General features: G+C 44.5%; 1 protein-coding gene across 3 annotated transcripts in view; it reads left to right on the top strand.

Annotated features, from left to right (window-relative positions):
* BMPER (BMP binding endothelial regulator) overlaps window positions 1–16,660 on the top strand; it is a 244,347-nt gene that overhangs the window by 18,418 nt on the left and 209,269 nt on the right. For all 3 annotated transcript variants that reach the window (XM_072783518.1, XM_072783516.1, XM_072783517.1), the window contains exon 3: window positions 12,649–12,748. In XM_072783518.1, the coding sequence (XP_072639619.1) occupies window positions 12,649–12,748 (100 nt within the window). The remainder of the gene's footprint in view (window positions 1–12,648; window positions 12,749–16,660) is intronic.

The raw sequence follows: 16,660 nt of genomic DNA, 5'->3' as shown, positions 1-16,660 counted from the left end.
CTTTAGGTGATTTTATAGATATTCATGGCTTAAAAATCATCAATTGGTTGAAATTTCCCACATTTATGTTCCCAGCTCTCTCACCCTTCAAGGGGCAGACTCTTATTTGATGTGCACAGTGTCTAGGAAACATTGCTAACTTAAGATGGCCCAAACAGGGATCTTTGTCCTACCCGTCCCCCAAATCCAGTCTTTTCCAGCCAGCACGTAAGCCACATTGTTCCATTTTCCCAGGCCATCAGCCAAGGGATTTTTGATTCCTCTTTCTCTTACACCCTGTATTCAACCTATTAGCAAATCTTGACAGCAAAACCTTGAAAACATATCTAAGAATTTCTGACTGCCTCCATGACCACTTTTGGTACTGAAGCATATACCATCAACTAGTGCCCATTTAAAAGTATATATATCCAGTTTTTTCAGTTATTTATGTAAAACCTCCTGGTGGCTTCTCATCTCACTTGCAACATAGTATGAAGTATAATGGTGGTCTGCAAGACCCTCCATGATGTGGCTCCTGATACTGCCTCTGGCCCCCTCTTCTGGTGCATCCCCCCACCCCTCACTATGCCCCAGTCTCACTCCTGGGCGCCCAGCACAGATGATACCCAACACCCTCTCAACAAGGGTGTTTGTGTTTATTTTTTTCTGTGCCTGGAACACACTTATCAAATATATTACCGGTTCTCATCCCCTCACTCCAGTCTCAGAGCACATGTTTCCTTATTAGAGGATCAGAAAGATTTGGGGGAGGAGTGGGACAAAGATCCCTGTTGGGCCATCTTAAGTTGGAGATGCTTCCTAGACATCTATGTGCACATTCGAATAGGAGTCTTCCCTTAAAGGGTGAGAGAGCTGGAACATAAATTTCCCATAAATGTGGGAAATTTCAGCCAATTGATGGTTATATGAATATCTATAAAATCACCTAGGGTAAGAATGTAAACAGAGGAAACGTCCTGATTGGACGTCCCCAATCAGGACGTCCCCAATACACATTGTCATTCTGTGCCCTCGTCCCACTTCATTTTCTCCAAAGTCCTCATCAGTGCCTGTTATCACATGACTATTTGTTTCCTGTAGGTCTCCCAACTAGAATATCAGCCATGTGAGGATGTAGAACTTGATGTTCATGCTGTACCCTCAGGGCCTGAGACACGCTGGCCCAGTCAGTGCTTACCTGTTAGATAAATGAGTATGTGCTATTTGTGTTTAATTTTTTGATTCAATAATTTGAAAATCCAACTAATTCCAATTGCCAAAATTAAATCATGAAATTTCATTTCTACTCTAAATTCTGCTCTCTCTCTATAATGATGACTTGCCTTTGTTATAGCTCACATTACTTTGCACATCAAGTCTGATGGTGGGGAAATTGTACAATGATATTAAAAGATGAAAAGCTGTTTTCAGTGAGCAAAACATAATCAAAGTAAAATACATAATTATAAGCAATAATAATTATAAAACAAGGTTTTTCCTATAGAAAACTATTTTTAAAAATAGCTATCACTACTCATACTTCATAGCATGGTAATGATCAGTTTTGGAATATAAATTAAAACTCAACATTATTTGATACATTACCTAAGACATTTTATAGATGCAAGACCAGCAAAAGCGTGTTAAATCTTAAAATTTCAGAGAGCAAGGAAAATGTGGCACAAAATATTTTCCCATGGTATACATAAAACAAACTGTTGCACTGCTTACCATGCTGAGCCATGTCTCTGTGCCTAAGTTGGAGTGCACTGGAATGTTCTCCTTGAAGGAGATTCCTTTTGTGGGTTGTCACATCCCAAGGTGCTGACATATAGAGGTCAAATTCTGTCTCAGTGAGATAATTGTATCATAGAACTTTTTAAAGTCTCATTCGGTGGCCCACATAGTAGCTAAGGAACCAAGATGAGTTGGGTGATCTCAGGGAGTTTGTGGCAGTGAGATTTGGTCAAAACTGACCTTTCCCTCCTCTGAACTTAAGAATAGCACCATGTGCCACTCATGTTGCAACACAGGAGGTGCTTTTGCCGTGTTTATGCTCTGGCCCCTCTCCCTCTTGGATTGTAAGCTCTTCTAGGGCAGAAGATGTATCTGATTCATATTTTCTATTCCCAGCAAAACATGGCACAGTGCCTGGCCGGCAGCAGGGGCTCAAAAAATATTTGCTAAACAGATTCATGGATTTTTAGTCAGATAGATTTGAATTCCACGCTGCAAATGTTTAACCTGCAGAAAAATCCAAGTTTAGAGCCAACATGTCACGTCACATTTCCTAAAGGCCATTTGTTTTCTGTTGACACTTTTGTCTTATTTTAGATGTTAAAGATTTCCAGAAGCTGTTTCATGGTGAAACTTTTAAAAACCAATTATTAAGGGTAATAATCATGATTGACCTTTTCTTTTTAAAAATGGGGCACATGTTGTGAACCCCTTTAGCAGCAAGTTTATGTAAGTGATAGTTTGTGGGTAACTAGTCACTTTCTTTATAACGCCTTAATCAAACGTGGATTATATGTAAAATTTGCGTTTGTTGATTGTTTAATGAATTTGAAAATGAAAGCTAGTGGATTAAAATTGCATTCTAAGCCTATGAAATAAATCTGTGGTTTCTCCAGTTCCTTCTGACATCTGCATGTGGCCCTTGGGAAAGCCTTGGTGAAGAGAACATGCTGCTAATGGCCCCAGTGAATGAGTCAGACCAACCCTAGCTCCCAAGATTGTCTTCATATGGGAATGCTGTCTGCATCCCACGTTCCAGCCGGCTAGAGGGCCCCTGCTTCCCTTTGCTGCCCTGCCTGATGTTCCTCGGGCTAACCGGACACCCTCTGTAGTCAGTATTGATGTGAAGGCGACCAGGGAGCAGGGATCTTTCCAGCACCTGATGCATCACAGCCCTTGCCGTTATCGTTATCCGGAGGCAGGACGGTAGGAACCAGCTCTAAAGCCTGCCACCCCAGGGGTCCCTTTGAAAGCCTCTGTGATTGCTGGTGGTCGGGGTCAATTGTGCAGATGTCTTTAAAAGTATCTCACTAGTGACCAGAAAGTTACTATGTCAAGATGACAGATGGACTGTGAGCAGCCCCTCCGCCCTGCCTCTTCCCTGTGATGTCAGCTCCATTTACTTGTCAAGAGCAGGTATTTTTGTAGCTCCCAACAGCGCACGGGCTTTCATGGGCAACCTGTGAAAACGCTTCTGTTCTGTTCTCTGAAAAATCTGCTCAGTGGCTTGTCATTGACCCACAGGAGTGAGGGGCGTTTGAGGACCTGGTGAGTCCCACCCACTGTGGGTGACACAGCAAGCGGCATGTGCTCACGAGGGAGACACCTTTCAGGGCATGCAGACGAGGGTTGCCACCACCAGTCACCCAGGCAGGACCCTAGTGGAGTCCAAGACACTCCATTTCCATATTTCGGACGTCTTCATTCTTGGCAGAGAATCACCTGTGTGCACGATCAAAAGAGTTCCTTGAGTTCTCAGCCGCTCTGTATGGCCAGGGAGACCACCTCTGATACGGCAGTGGCTCAGAGTCAGGTCTCTAACTCTTCTTTCTGGACATGATACTGCAATTTTCCTAGGGGAGTTGCTTGCTCCAATTTTATTATTATCTGGAATTCCTTCACCTTCACTCCTCAGCCTCTCCAGTCCCCCTGCCAAACTGGTAGGGGGTCTCCATGCTGTACCCCACAGTGTAGGAAGCCAGCTTCTCCCTCTGCGTCATAGGTCTTGCTGGTGGTTGGAGTTGGGCTCCCATCATCTGGACAGTAAAAGAACTCACCAGAAACGCATACAAATGTTCATAGAATTTTCTCTCCCCTTTCCTTTTTGTTTTCTTTTCGGGTGGAGGATGAGCGGATTCCTTATTCTTCATGTGCCAAAGGGCGCACAGCATTGTGAAAAAAATCAGAGGTGTTGGGAGGGCAGCTGGACCACCCGTGTGTGAGGCTGTGCTGCTTTGCAGGACTCCATCCCCTCTCGGCCCCTGGTCAGGAGAGTCGGTGGACATTCACCCTGTAGCATTGGCTCCATCCCACGTCCCAGCTGTTTGATTCCCTTTGGGTTGGGGAGGGGAGAGGAGTGGGCTTGAGAATTGGGGCAAAATAAAGAAAGGATGCCCACGTGTACTCCTCTCAGTTCACACACCTGGCTCCTGTCCCCTGGCAGCAGGGGTCCCGGCTCACCTTCTGGTTTTCTGTTCTGCTTCTGGGAGCCCGAGTTGTCAGAGGCGCGTGCGTGACAGGGTCCAACGTGCTAAGTCACTGGCTGCTTTGTGTTCTGTCCATTACAGTTACATGAATGTGGTGCTGCCAGCAGACCCCTTGCTTATACGATGTACAGTGTAATAAAAACCAGGCAGTGCTACTTTCTTTGGGCTACTATTTTTATTTGGTGGTTATTTCTTTTGTGTCCTGCCATCTCTAATGTTTTGGTTCTATTTCAAAATATGATTAAACAGAATGAGGAGCTGTTTGACACTGCCCTGTTTTAAATCAGAGTTGTACTTGAGTAGCCGGGGCATTCTAATGGCCTGTGTTTCTTTGTTCTGAGAGTTCCTTGAAAAGGCACAAAAAAAAAAAAAAAAAAAAAAAGCCAGACCTAAATCCTTAAACGGCATAGGACCCGAAACAATCCCTTCCAACAACCGAAAGCCCATTAAAAAAGAATTGAAATGTTAGGTAAGTTAAATATAAAAAGGCCTCCTTATTAATCCCCCGTTGCTTCTACTGGCACGTGTCATATTTTCAAGGTACGATATCAGGAGAGCACTGTCATTTAGTGATGTATTAGGGCCATATATCATCAGAACATCGTCTTTGTAGAGGATGTGGGTACTAAAAGACACGATTCTGGCCAGACGGAACAGCAGGGGGTCTTACTTCTTTTCTTCACCCCCCCCCACCGCCCCTCCTGCCATTTTCTTTAATCTCCCTCTGTTTTGTGTTGCAGAGAAGTGAATTTCTTCATGGGATATGACTTGTTGCAAAATAATCGGGGGGCCCCAGTGGGCTTCATAAAGTCTTTTAAATGGCTGAGCTTCAAGAGCAGCTTTGTTCAGAGTTTGCACTGTTAGCTGGGCCGGGGAGGGCCGCCTTTGCCAGGGTCCAGGTCTCTGGGGGAAAGGCTTGCTGAGCCTAGACGGGAGGAAGAAAGAATAACACCCCCAGATGTAGTGCAATGAATTGTGTGATGTCCTTGCAAGATGCTTTCCCATTAAGGCTCCAAAAATATGTTCTTGCAAGGTATTTTTACCTTGAGACCCCAAATGGATGGCCTCCGGAGGCTGCCAGCCTCCCGGGAGGGGAGAAGCACCCTCCTGCTCAAATCTAGGAAGAATTGAGAGGACCTGGAGGCTTCTGATCCAGGTTCTGATCTGTCTTGGAAATGACCGGGCCTTCGGAGACTGAGGCTTGTTCTGAGTTTTGAGCCAAAGACTTAATCTGTCTATCTTAAAATGCACTATTTTTACTCGTGTGTTCCAAATGAAACCATAAACCACTACGGTTTATAATGGTCTGAAAATGGGGAGTGCTCAACATAGGCAAACATTTAGATTCCTAGCGACGAGGAAGAGACGGCTCATCTTCTTAGGCTCTAAACCAAGCTATGCGGCAGAGTGATGAGATCACCACCTCTGGTATCAGGGAGTCCTGCCGTTGAGTCTCTGCCCTGACTAGCGAGGTGTAAACCTGGGTGAGCCATTAACATTCTCTGCAACTCAGATTTCTTTCTTTTTTTAAAAAATTATTTATTTATTCATGAGAGACACAGAGACAGAGAGAGGCAGAGACACAGGCAGAGGGAGAAGCAGGCTCCATGCAGGGAGCCCGACGTGGGACTTGATCCCAGTCTCCAGAATCACACCCTGGGCTGAAGGTGGCACTAAACCGCTGAGCTACCCGGGCTGCCCTGCACCTCAGATTTCTCATGCACAAAATAGGGATAAATCGGTACTTTCCTGACACTGTTGCAAGGGTTATAAGGGACACAGCACACAAACCAGGTTCAGCATAGTCTGGCAAATAACAGATTTCTATAAATGCAAAGTGCTGTTATTCTTAATAGTTCAGCAACCTGCTCCGACAACTATATGCCACTTCATTGTTGGTTAGCAATGGATCAGTTCTCTTGCTTTGGCTATGGAAGGGATTTGCAAAAGTGGTGGAGGTTGGGGGGTTCAGAAAGATCTGGAAATGCTCATTTACATTAAAAGCAAGGACCATTGACACCTGCCATCTTTCCTACAGACCTTAGACACCTCCCACTTCTTGTACCTGCCTTAGGACCTCATTAGATTGGGGAAGAAAAGAGGTCTTGGGAAACCATTCTCGTGGCCGGGAAGTTTGAGTCATTTCCCCTACCAAACACCCCTTCCTCACCTTAGGAATGGTTTTGTTATTTTTTTCCCCTTTTCTCTCCATTTTTTTTTTTCTACTTTCATTGAACTGAGAGTTATGGTTCAGCCTCATCTTATATACTAAGGCTTTGTAGTGGACCAAACTGCCTTTTATTTATTTTTTCTTCCAGCTCATTCTATGTAAGAATTATGGGGAAGTCAATTGTATGATCAGTAATAAAGAACAAGCAAGTAAAAGCTTAATTAAAACAATAAATCATCAATCAAATTTAATACTGCCACTGGCAACCACTGAACTATCTCAGTCCCCACCACCCTCCCAGTGATTATTTTCTTGAAGATTAAGAACAGATTTTGTCCAAAGGAGACAGGCTGGAGCAGGTACAAACTTGTGTTGTCTTCTCTATGAGTGTTCATACTCACTTGCAAAGGATTTCCCCTGACCGTATGTTCCAGAGAGAAAATCACTGTACTTTATGTCCTATTTATCAAAGTCACTGACAAGCAATGGAACCTGCCCCTTTTGTCTTTTCTTTCAGTCTTTGCCTAAATCTCTGTGTTCTAGAACCGTGACATTTTGCAGTCAGGTCTGTTTGCCCAAGACTCAGTTCTGCCCTTGTATAGCACCTTTGAGAGGTTACCTTATAACAGGGCAGGAGACCTTGCATGTCTGACCCAGGAGGCCTCTTTCTGGAAAATTTCCAGACTGGCTCAGCTACATGCTAATCTATTCCTAAAATCTCAACAGTCGAATAGGAGCTAACCTAATTCTAATATGATACACCCATAAATTTTAATGCTGTGCCTTAGCAACTAACCTCCCTGGCTGGCCCCTTAATCCAGGCCTGGGAACCAGGTTCTGTTCCCAGGTCCACTGCTAGCTAGATCTTTGAGGGGCCTGACACTTAACTTTATTGTGTGCCATTCCCCCATCTGCGAATCTTAAGAAACCTGTGAGGATTAATGAAATAATGTCTGCAGAGCTCTTTAGAAGAAACGTGCTATGTAAACATGAAGTATTATTCTTCTGTTTATGAGAAGTTTTATAATATTGCCTAGGAGAAATTGTGACCTGCGTTCAAAAGCACCATAAAGTTCCCTTTGGCTCTTTCGGGGCTGGAATTGGGTTACAATGGGGAACTTCAAGGAAAAGTTGACCTCTTTGACTTCACGCATGGGGAGACTAGAAATTCCACAGAGAATGCATGTGCTGATGTCGGATCACCTTTCTCCTTGGGAAGCTTGACACAAGACATTTGTATTCCTAAAAAACAAATACCTCTGTGAGCAATCTCGAGACTCTCAACTAGGGAAACATCATTGTGTCTTCAAATAAATTCAAATAAATTCACTGATAAAAATAAATTGATGAAGAGTCACAATGTCCTATCTGTGCTCCCCGACCACGATGGCTTTTGAGTCAAAGTAAAATTCTCACTTGATGCCAGAAGTTACACAGCATTTTTTGCGTGACCTGCTAACGTCTGATGTCTGGTTTCCTCCAACACTGTAAAAGTTTCTGGAGACTAGAGGGGAAGCTTGTAGCATGATTTCTCGCTCCAACAGCACTGGTACATGTGCCAGGTCTTTGGTTCGGCTGCTCTAGAACTTAAACTGCTGAGCTCCTGTACTTCTCAGGGTTGTCATAATGGGCATCCATCCCCTGACAGTAGCTAATGATAAAGGGAACAGACTATGCAGAGCTAATATGGGTCCACCCCCATGGATGTTTGCATTTTGGTGGGCGGATTCTTGAAGGCAACACAAGCTATAAGCCCCTCCCCAAATAAGACTGCAGTGATGATATGAGAGTGGGGTGGGGGTGGGGTTTGCATATATGGAGGAGAACGGGAAAGCCTCCAGGGTTCCTAATTTAAGCAAGAGAGCACTGTCCCCTCTTCATCTCTATGATACTACCTGGCCTGTGGGCTTCATTGACATATTGAGTGTTGTTTATTTGGGCAGAAAGAAGTACGACAACTTCTCGGCCTTCTTGATCTTCTGGAAAACTTCGAATTTGGTCTGAATTTGCTAGTTTGCCAAACGACAGCTGTTTGCCTCCAAGGCAGGCTCTGCTTCCATAAGTGACAGGGATTGAGGGAAGATCATGCCATCTTCTAGAGGAAGAGACTCGTGTGGCCTGTCCCCTTCCTAACACGGCCGTGGGGTCTCGGCAGGCAGGGCACCAGATATTTTTGCTTTTTATTCTCATTTCAAGAGCTCTGCGATGCTCTTTCACAGTCTAAAAATAGTTACCTGCCCACTGACATTTCTCCCTGGTCAGGCTCATCATATTAGCTGCTGTGTGTGTGTGTTTTTTTTTTCCCTCTCCAGGTTTCTATTTCATTATTATTTTCAAAATATAAATGAAAGGTCAGGTAATACTCCATATTTCATAGTAGGATTGGTCCTGGAAGATTCTTAGAAAAAAAAAATATATATCTTCAAGATATTGGCTTGAAATAGGACAAAAGCATGTGAAAAACATCTTTTTTTCCCTAGTTGCAGAAAGCGAGCTGGGAAATCTCACGGTGGTGCCCTGCTCTCGTCTCTACCCCTCCGGCCCCCTTCAGTGAGAGATGGGGACCCTCCACACCACAGGCTGGAAGGGTGGGAGCCGCGCGCAGGTCTCACGTCCCGATGCTGGAGCCTGGGCGCTCTGTGCTGCCACCTAGCGGCGGGCCTCGGGCACAGCAAGCCGGCGGCCGGAATGCTGTTTGAACTTGGCCGTGGCTGAGGCTGTGGTTTGGCTCCCGTCCTTAGAGAGCTTTGTTGCCAGCCATGTAGACTTTTCCTTTTTTGCTCCCTATGCCCCTCCTTTTATTTTTGCATGTTGGCACTTCATTTCATGTGCCCCCAGAGGCTCTGTCTGGGGTCTTGATATGTTTGGGCTTTCAGAGAGGAGGCAATCATGCACACACCTTTGACAACAGGTAGATCATAGGCTGGCTGACCCTAGAAAGTGATAAACGCCGGGAGACAAGAGACTGAGAATGAAAAACGTTAAGGCTTATTACTCTTAGACACTGGTTAGGTCCTTTTTTTTTTTTTTCTCCTCCAGTGCTTTGCTTTTTTTTTTTTTTTTTAAGATTTTATTTATTTATTCATGAGAGACACACACAGAGAGAGAGAGAGGCAGACACAGGCAGAGGGAGAAGCAGGCTCCACGCAGGGAGCTTGATATGGGACTTGATCCCGGGTCTCCAGGATCACACCCTGGACTGAAGGCAGGCGCTCAACCGCTGAGCCACCCAGGGATCCCCTCCGGTGCTTCTCTACTACTATCTCTGCTGCATAGATTTGGGGGAGATTCAGACTCAAGCTGGAATCTCTAGAAAGTTCGTTCAAGGATGCCAGACTGGCTTTCAGAGGTATGACAGGCACAGCTACCTATCAGTATCCAAAATGGCATAACTATCCTCATTACCAGCAAACAGCTGGCATCTGTGGACCTTCCCAGGGTTGGTGATGACACAGCTCCGTGGGGGTTATTCTGCTCCATTCGAGAGCTCACGTCACACGTGCCAGACGGCAGGGAAGGCACCAGTCTCCCCTGAGGCCTCGGGGCCAGGACACTGTTCTGTTCCTGCCTGAGGGCCTGAGAAGTAGAAAAGTGCAGCATTTAAATAATTGCCTTTCAAGTCAGACAGACCTCTATTTGCATTCCAAATCTGCCTTTTCTGTGACCCGGGCAAGTTTCTTAACCTTGGTTCCCCATCTGTAAAATGGGGATAATGTGGATTTTTTTTTCTTTTTGAAATAATGTATGTAAAATTCTTAGCACAGAGCCTGGTATATAGAATGTGTTTGGTAAATATGAATTGGCACCAGAAAAGGTTTCTTGAGTGAAAAAGTGAACCAAATGAGCCATGGCCTTGCTTCAGAGCAAAGGACACTTGGCATGCAGCGGGGACGAGGAGGCCAGGGGGACAAGGAGGCCAGGAGGGATGGGCTCCTGCAGGCATGGCTTTGTGTGCCACTTCTCACCAGAGCCGCTGGCTGGAGCCTGGTGTTTTTGTCTCCTGGCAAAATCAGTGAAAGCGAAGCGAGTGGTCTTAATTAACCTGTGCTTAAATTTACTCTGTGGCTGCTGGACTCAATTAGGGAGACAGAGGAATCAGCCTCCTACCAGCAATTCTCTATAGTTTTTCTTACTTTCTTCGAGGGCCTGCGATTCTAAGCATATGCTTCATATCCATGCCAACCAGACACCGGGAAAATGATCAGATATGGCAGCTTGATAGAAAAAATATATATAAAAAAACTCCGAATGTTATTAGAAGGGGGGAAATCCCCCACTAAACTATAGCTAAAGTTTAGGTTTGGTGTGTGTGTGTGTGTGTGTGTGTGTGTGTGTGTGTACAAAAAAAAAATTCCAGATGTGAAGCTACAAACCATCTGGTTGGAATAACTTTTGTGCTGGACTGTAGTTACAAGCTATTTATTATGAATCTTGGGATCCTGTTATGGAATTTGACTGGCTCCCAGGTTTCTAACTTAGCAAAGAGTTCCTACGTTTAAGAAAGTGTGTGTCTTCGTATTGATCAGGCCCGGAGTTGTGGCTCACACCCTCTGTGACCGCCCTTCGAGCTCTGAACTCCCCACGGCTGAGGATTTCTCCCTTCAGAGAGGAGGTGCACTTGGGGATGGCCCTTCCCTGAAGCTGCAGCCAGGTCTGCATGAGCCGTGCTAACAGATGTTCTGCTTAGAAAGTGCGTTCACTTCGCAGATGTCTTGGGGGTGGAGGGAGTCGGTATCTAACCACGGCTTGCAGGAACTCTACTGTGCCAGATGAAGTCACTGTTAATAATGCCAAACAGCATAGATACCTGGTCACGGTTCACGATGACTTTAGTGGCAGTGGAAGGACACTATTAGTTTTTTTTAAAACAGACCTCTTTTAATTTGAATTGTGACCATACTATGTCTTAGGTTTGTGATTTAAGGAAAATGATGGGAATCGACTAAAGAGCGGTGCCTTGCGTGAGTGTTGGTTCCACCATCATTACGAAGGAGAGGGGGAGGAAGGAACTCTGGAGGGCTCGGAGCTGGGACACCTGGGTTCGGATTGTACACCTGCCACCACTGAGGGCCTGTGGACAGCTCCCGAACTCGCCTCAGGGTCACCGGGACCAAGAAGGCTCTCTGCGGAGTAGCGGGCCTCAGCCCTGGCTGCACACGGGAATTCCCTGGGGAGCTTGCGAAACCGTCTGGGCCTGGTCCTTAGGCTCAATCAGACCTGAGCTTCAGGGGGTGGGAGACAGTGCCAGTCTTTGTGAAGTACCACACTGGGGTCCAGAGGTGCAGCTTAGGATGAGGACCACAGGGTCGTAGGAGTAAAGGTGGTTAGCCCCATGAGAGCCCTTCTCACGTAACAGACACCAAAAAGGGGGAGAAAGAGAGAATGGATTGCTCAGGTTTTATATCTTTTCTGAGCAGCAGTTTCCTTGTTTATAAACGGGGGAGAGTAATAATACTTATCTCACCGAATTTTAATAGGTAGGAAAGCCATGGCACCTGGCATACAGAAGAAAGTTACTGAAGCTCAAATCTTGTGAAGTTTGGTGACATGTATTTTCGGGGCGCATGTATCCAGCCTGTGTATAAACAGGCATATCCATCACGTTTGGATCTTCCCCGAGACATTTTAACAGCTAACTTTTCAGGACAAAACCGAAGATGCAAATACTCACCACACTTCATTAGCATAAGTGCTAATATAATGCAGCTGTCCCGTGGCTATAAAACACTGACGACTGTGTCTCTGCTTGGCATGGGGAATATTATTTTTTCTCTTACTGAGCTGATTCAATACTCAACTTTGTCATTATTTGAGTTGGAACTTTAGATTGCTGCATTTTAATGCACTCTACTATTAAGGATTGTTGGACGGCTGTGTGCAAATATTTTTGTTCTCACGATGCAGCCCTGGCCCAGGTAGCCCAATGGGCAAAATATGATTTACACAAATATTATCGTTTCTATAGTGTGTACGAAAAAGAAACCTTAGACCAGAGTGAGAGAAAGCCGTCCTCTCGGCATTCGGTTATCTAGGTTATGTTGGTTTCTAAAGAGGGGCCTTTTCATCCCCTCTCATGTACCCCTAATCTCAAAAGTCCTGTGTTTCTGGATGAATATTTCTGTTCCAGAGAGAGCAACATGCTTTCATGAGTGTTCTTGCCAAGATGAAGGCAAGATAGGAAGAGGGAGCCTAACAAAACCTCAGGCCTGTGTCTGGATTTGGGGGATTCTGTTTGGAGTTTCTTTCAAATGTCTCTTGTCTCTTTTTGCCTAGAACAAGGAAGTGACCTGTAAGAGAGAGAAGTGCCCAGTGCTGTCGAGAGACTGTGCCCTGGCCATCAAGCAGAGGGGAGCCTGTTGTGAGCAGTGCAAAGGTGATTTATGTCCTGGCCGCCTTCTCTCTGGCTGCTGCTTTGGGCATTTTTATTTCTCTTTTTCTCACCTTCCTCTTCACTCAGCTCTTGGCTGGGGTGCAAGTGGGTGTTGGGAGGGAAGCTGGTGTGTGTGTATGTGTGTGTGAATTTGGGGAGGTCGGTAGCCACGGGGGCTCTCCCAGTGGGGGAATGAAAGCACGGTGGACATCTGCATATTTGGTACTTTGTAAGGCAGGTTGCTGAAATGTGACAGAGAAGATGCAAACCTGATGCCTGTGTATGTTGGTATGCACATGCGCACAGCTTATTTTTATCAAGTTTGGACAGTTTTTCCAGGCTGCACGCTTGCCCTGCCTTATTCTGCCAGAGAGTCTGAATTAAGCCCGGATTTTATCATTCTGGCCCCTATTAGTTTCTTTCTTTCCTTCCAGATTGAATCAAAGTTCCTTCTCTTCTTGCCTTTGAACCTTTCTAAAATATCTTTGCCCTAACTTCATTTTCCACAGCCCTTCAGCACATGCTCTCTCTCTTGAACATGATGTTTCTCGTGTAGCCTCTTGGCCTTGGCTTGGGGCTCTCCTCCCCACCTGTTCAGATGCTGCCTGTACTCAAGACCTCCAGCCCTCATTCGTCCCTTCCCCTCTACAGTTCTGTGGCACACAGAAGTCCACAGAGATGCTTCAGTGATGTGTTTTTCCTCCTTCATTTACATTCAGTAAGTCATTAGTTCCTTGTGGTCCGGAGCCGGGTCATGTTCCAACATTGCCTAGTGTAGGTGTGGATAGTGCCTAACAGAGTGGGGCCCTCAGGAGGTGCTGTGAGCATCATAGCTCAGGATGTGGGCTGTGGAGTTCCACTGCCATGCCAGCATCCAGCCGTCCCGGGTTGCTGAATGTTCACCAAAGTTTGTGTCCTTGTGACCTTGTTTGGAAAGAGGGTCTCTGGAAGTGTAAATAGTTAAGTCATGCTGGATGTAGGTGGCCCCAAATCCAATATGACTAGTATCTTTATATCAAGAAGAGGAGACAGACACACAGAATTCAACCATATTTTGAGAGAGGCAGATGTAAATACCTGGGCCCTATCCCCTGGGACTCTGATTCAGTTGTTCTGGGGAGGGGGATAGGGATCTGTCTTTTTAAAAAGCTCCCAAGAGATTTAGTGTGCATTCTGGATGGAAAAGCCATTAACCTAGATTTTGACCTAGTACCAGGTGATTTGTATCCCCACAGAAGAATATACACTATTTTTTTTTTTTTTTGAGGGTGGAGAGGCTTAAAGAACCATCAAAACACTCTACAGATACTAGGTCAACTAAGTCCCATTAAAAAAAATTTTTTTTGGGCTGAAGTATAGTTGACACACAAAGTTACATTAGTTTGAGCTGCATAGCATAGTGGTTTGCCAACCTGTTTATTATGCTGTGTTCGCAAGTGTTCATCTCTCATCATACAAGTATACACTATTACGGTGCCATTGACTCTATCCCTTATGTGTGCCACTTATTTCCATTTCTTATTCATTCCAAATTCTCTAAAGCCCACTTTTAATGACAACCCATGGGTCCCAATATTGAACAAAGATCCTGTGAACTTTCCGAAGCACACTATTATATAAAATCCACATTCCAAGAATTAATGCCTAATTGTTTGTTGATAACCACAGTTATTATAGTAAGTTATAATAATTGCTTGTTAAAAAATTAAAGACTAAAAAGGCAAAAGAAAACCCAACAGAGACAATGGTTAGAGTTATGCCACCACAAGCTGAGGAGCACCTGGAGTTACTAGGATGCAGGAGAAGGCAAGAAGGGGCTCTGCTCTAGAGCCTTCAGATGAAGTGTGGCCCTGCCAACACCCTGATTTTGGACTCCTGGTCTCCAGAGTTATGAGAGAATAAATGTCTGTTGTTTTAAGCCACCAAGCTTGTGGTGATTTATTATGGTAGCCCCAGGGAAGAGAATACATCAACATTTTTATTTGAGCAGGTGGAGACTTGGAATCTCTTGTGTCCCCCAGTTCACTCCTATGAGATGGGGATAATGATTGTATTGGAGAGAATTGAATGAGAAAGTCCACTCAGAGTGCTTAGCACAGTGTCTGGTGTGTAAGTGTCTGGTTTGCATTTGTTAGTTAATGCAAACGTAGTAGGTGTTCTTTAAATACTTGTTGGGCTTGACTTTGAAAACATACCCTCTGAAGCCTTTCGGAGCAGGGCCAGGTAGGGTGGATAATATTTTTTCGGAGCCTTCTCAATAACCATTTACCTATCGCCTCCTTCCTATGAGTTGGGAATCCGATGTTTTACCCATGTGATTTCTGAGAGCTATCAATGCAAGGTCTGAAATGGTCATTTGTTAGGAATCTCCCAAGCAGATGGTCAGATAAAGTGATTCTAGGGAAAAACACATTAGCAAGCCAACTTATGTCCAAGTTACTGTAGTTTAACCTGAAAGAAGCTCCTCTTTTCATTCTTTCATTTTTAAACTGCTCATTTGCCATCTTCATCTTTTCAGTGATTAGCAAGGCTGCCTTGCCAATGAGAGGCCAGTTGGATACCATAGCATGGAAGCACCATGCATCAAGGGAGCATGCCCAAGGCTTTTGGTTCATTTCCCCATTAACTGTGTTGAAGAAGGGCATTTTCTGTTGCTGTAGCATGTGGCTGTCTTTTCTGATTGTCCTGCTATTTCCCATCATTCTTCCCTCTGATTATCCCAATCTTCCAAGCAAAAGGGATACCCAAGGCAAATCCACTTCCTGAGTGTTCTTTTTGAGCTTAAGAAGATAGCTTTTTCAAATTAAACTGGGCCCAAGAATAGACCAGGGAATTCAGCATTCTGATATCTCTTTCTGATAGTTGTATCAAACTTTTGGGGGGAGGTCAAAACCCCCAACCTCCCTTGAGGTGGTCCTTCATGAGGAAGACTCATGAATGCATCAGACTTCTCAAGCTCTGGTGGTTGATGTTGGAGTTACCTACTCCATTTTCTTTATTTCTACTCTATAACAGTATTTGTCTCCTGGATTTTAAGAGACACAATTGTATTTGCTATTAGCTACTGGCTTGTTTATGTTTTTCTGATCAGAAGAGTAACATATGCTCAGAGAAGAAGCTTTGAAAAATAGTCTAAACTGTGGGAAAGCAGAAAATAAATTACTCATAATCCTACTACCCAGAAGTTACACTTGTTAATATTTGGTGTATTTCTTTCCTCTGTAAAAGTGTTTATCTAGCTAATATCTTACTACTTATGTTGCATTAGTCAAAAAAAATTCCACTTAACCTCAGGGCATAATATCTTTTCAACTTATTTGGGACTATGGCCCTTGATGGGTGTATACGACTCTGTTGTGGGAAGGTATCACCATTCCCTGGGTCGTTCTCCATTTCTGGGTATTGAGGTCATGTCTTGGATTTTAGCATTGGGCAAGGTTAAAGACAAACAGTTGAAACCAAAGAGCAGGTACAGTGAAGTAAAAATTGGAAAGAGAGAATCAAGAGGAACATTACCCCAGTAGCAAGAAGATGTTAGTGTTAACCCACAGACCACTCTGGATTTCCAAAGGAATCTAGATGGACCACTCCTGAGCCCTTTTGTGCCTTTTCTTCACATGAAGAAAACAATAGCAAACCCTTAGCTGCAGCAGAGATTCAGAGACAGTAGCTGTGCTTCTCATAAGTCCTCTTCTAACCAGTGTCCTCCATGCCAACACTGGGGATTTTGACTTTTCTAACTCAAAGAGGATGATTCAGGGAGGAATCATATTAAAGAGGAGTTTGTTGATAATGCTTTATTTTAGAACAAAATGATGTTTAGGCAAGATTGTCTCAGGGTCAAATAATTTTGATTAGGTCAGGGAATAACATACAAGGAATTTTCCTTAGCAAAGAAATGGGACCTCTGGTTTT

Source organism: Canis lupus, chromosome 18 (assembly GCF_048164855.1).
Source record: "Canis lupus baileyi chromosome 18, mCanLup2.hap1, whole genome shotgun sequence".
NCBI lineage: Eukaryota > Metazoa > Chordata > Mammalia > Carnivora > Canidae > Canis > Canis lupus.
The sequence above is the reverse complement of the archived record's forward strand: the minus strand, read 5'-3'. Positions and strand labels throughout refer to the sequence as shown.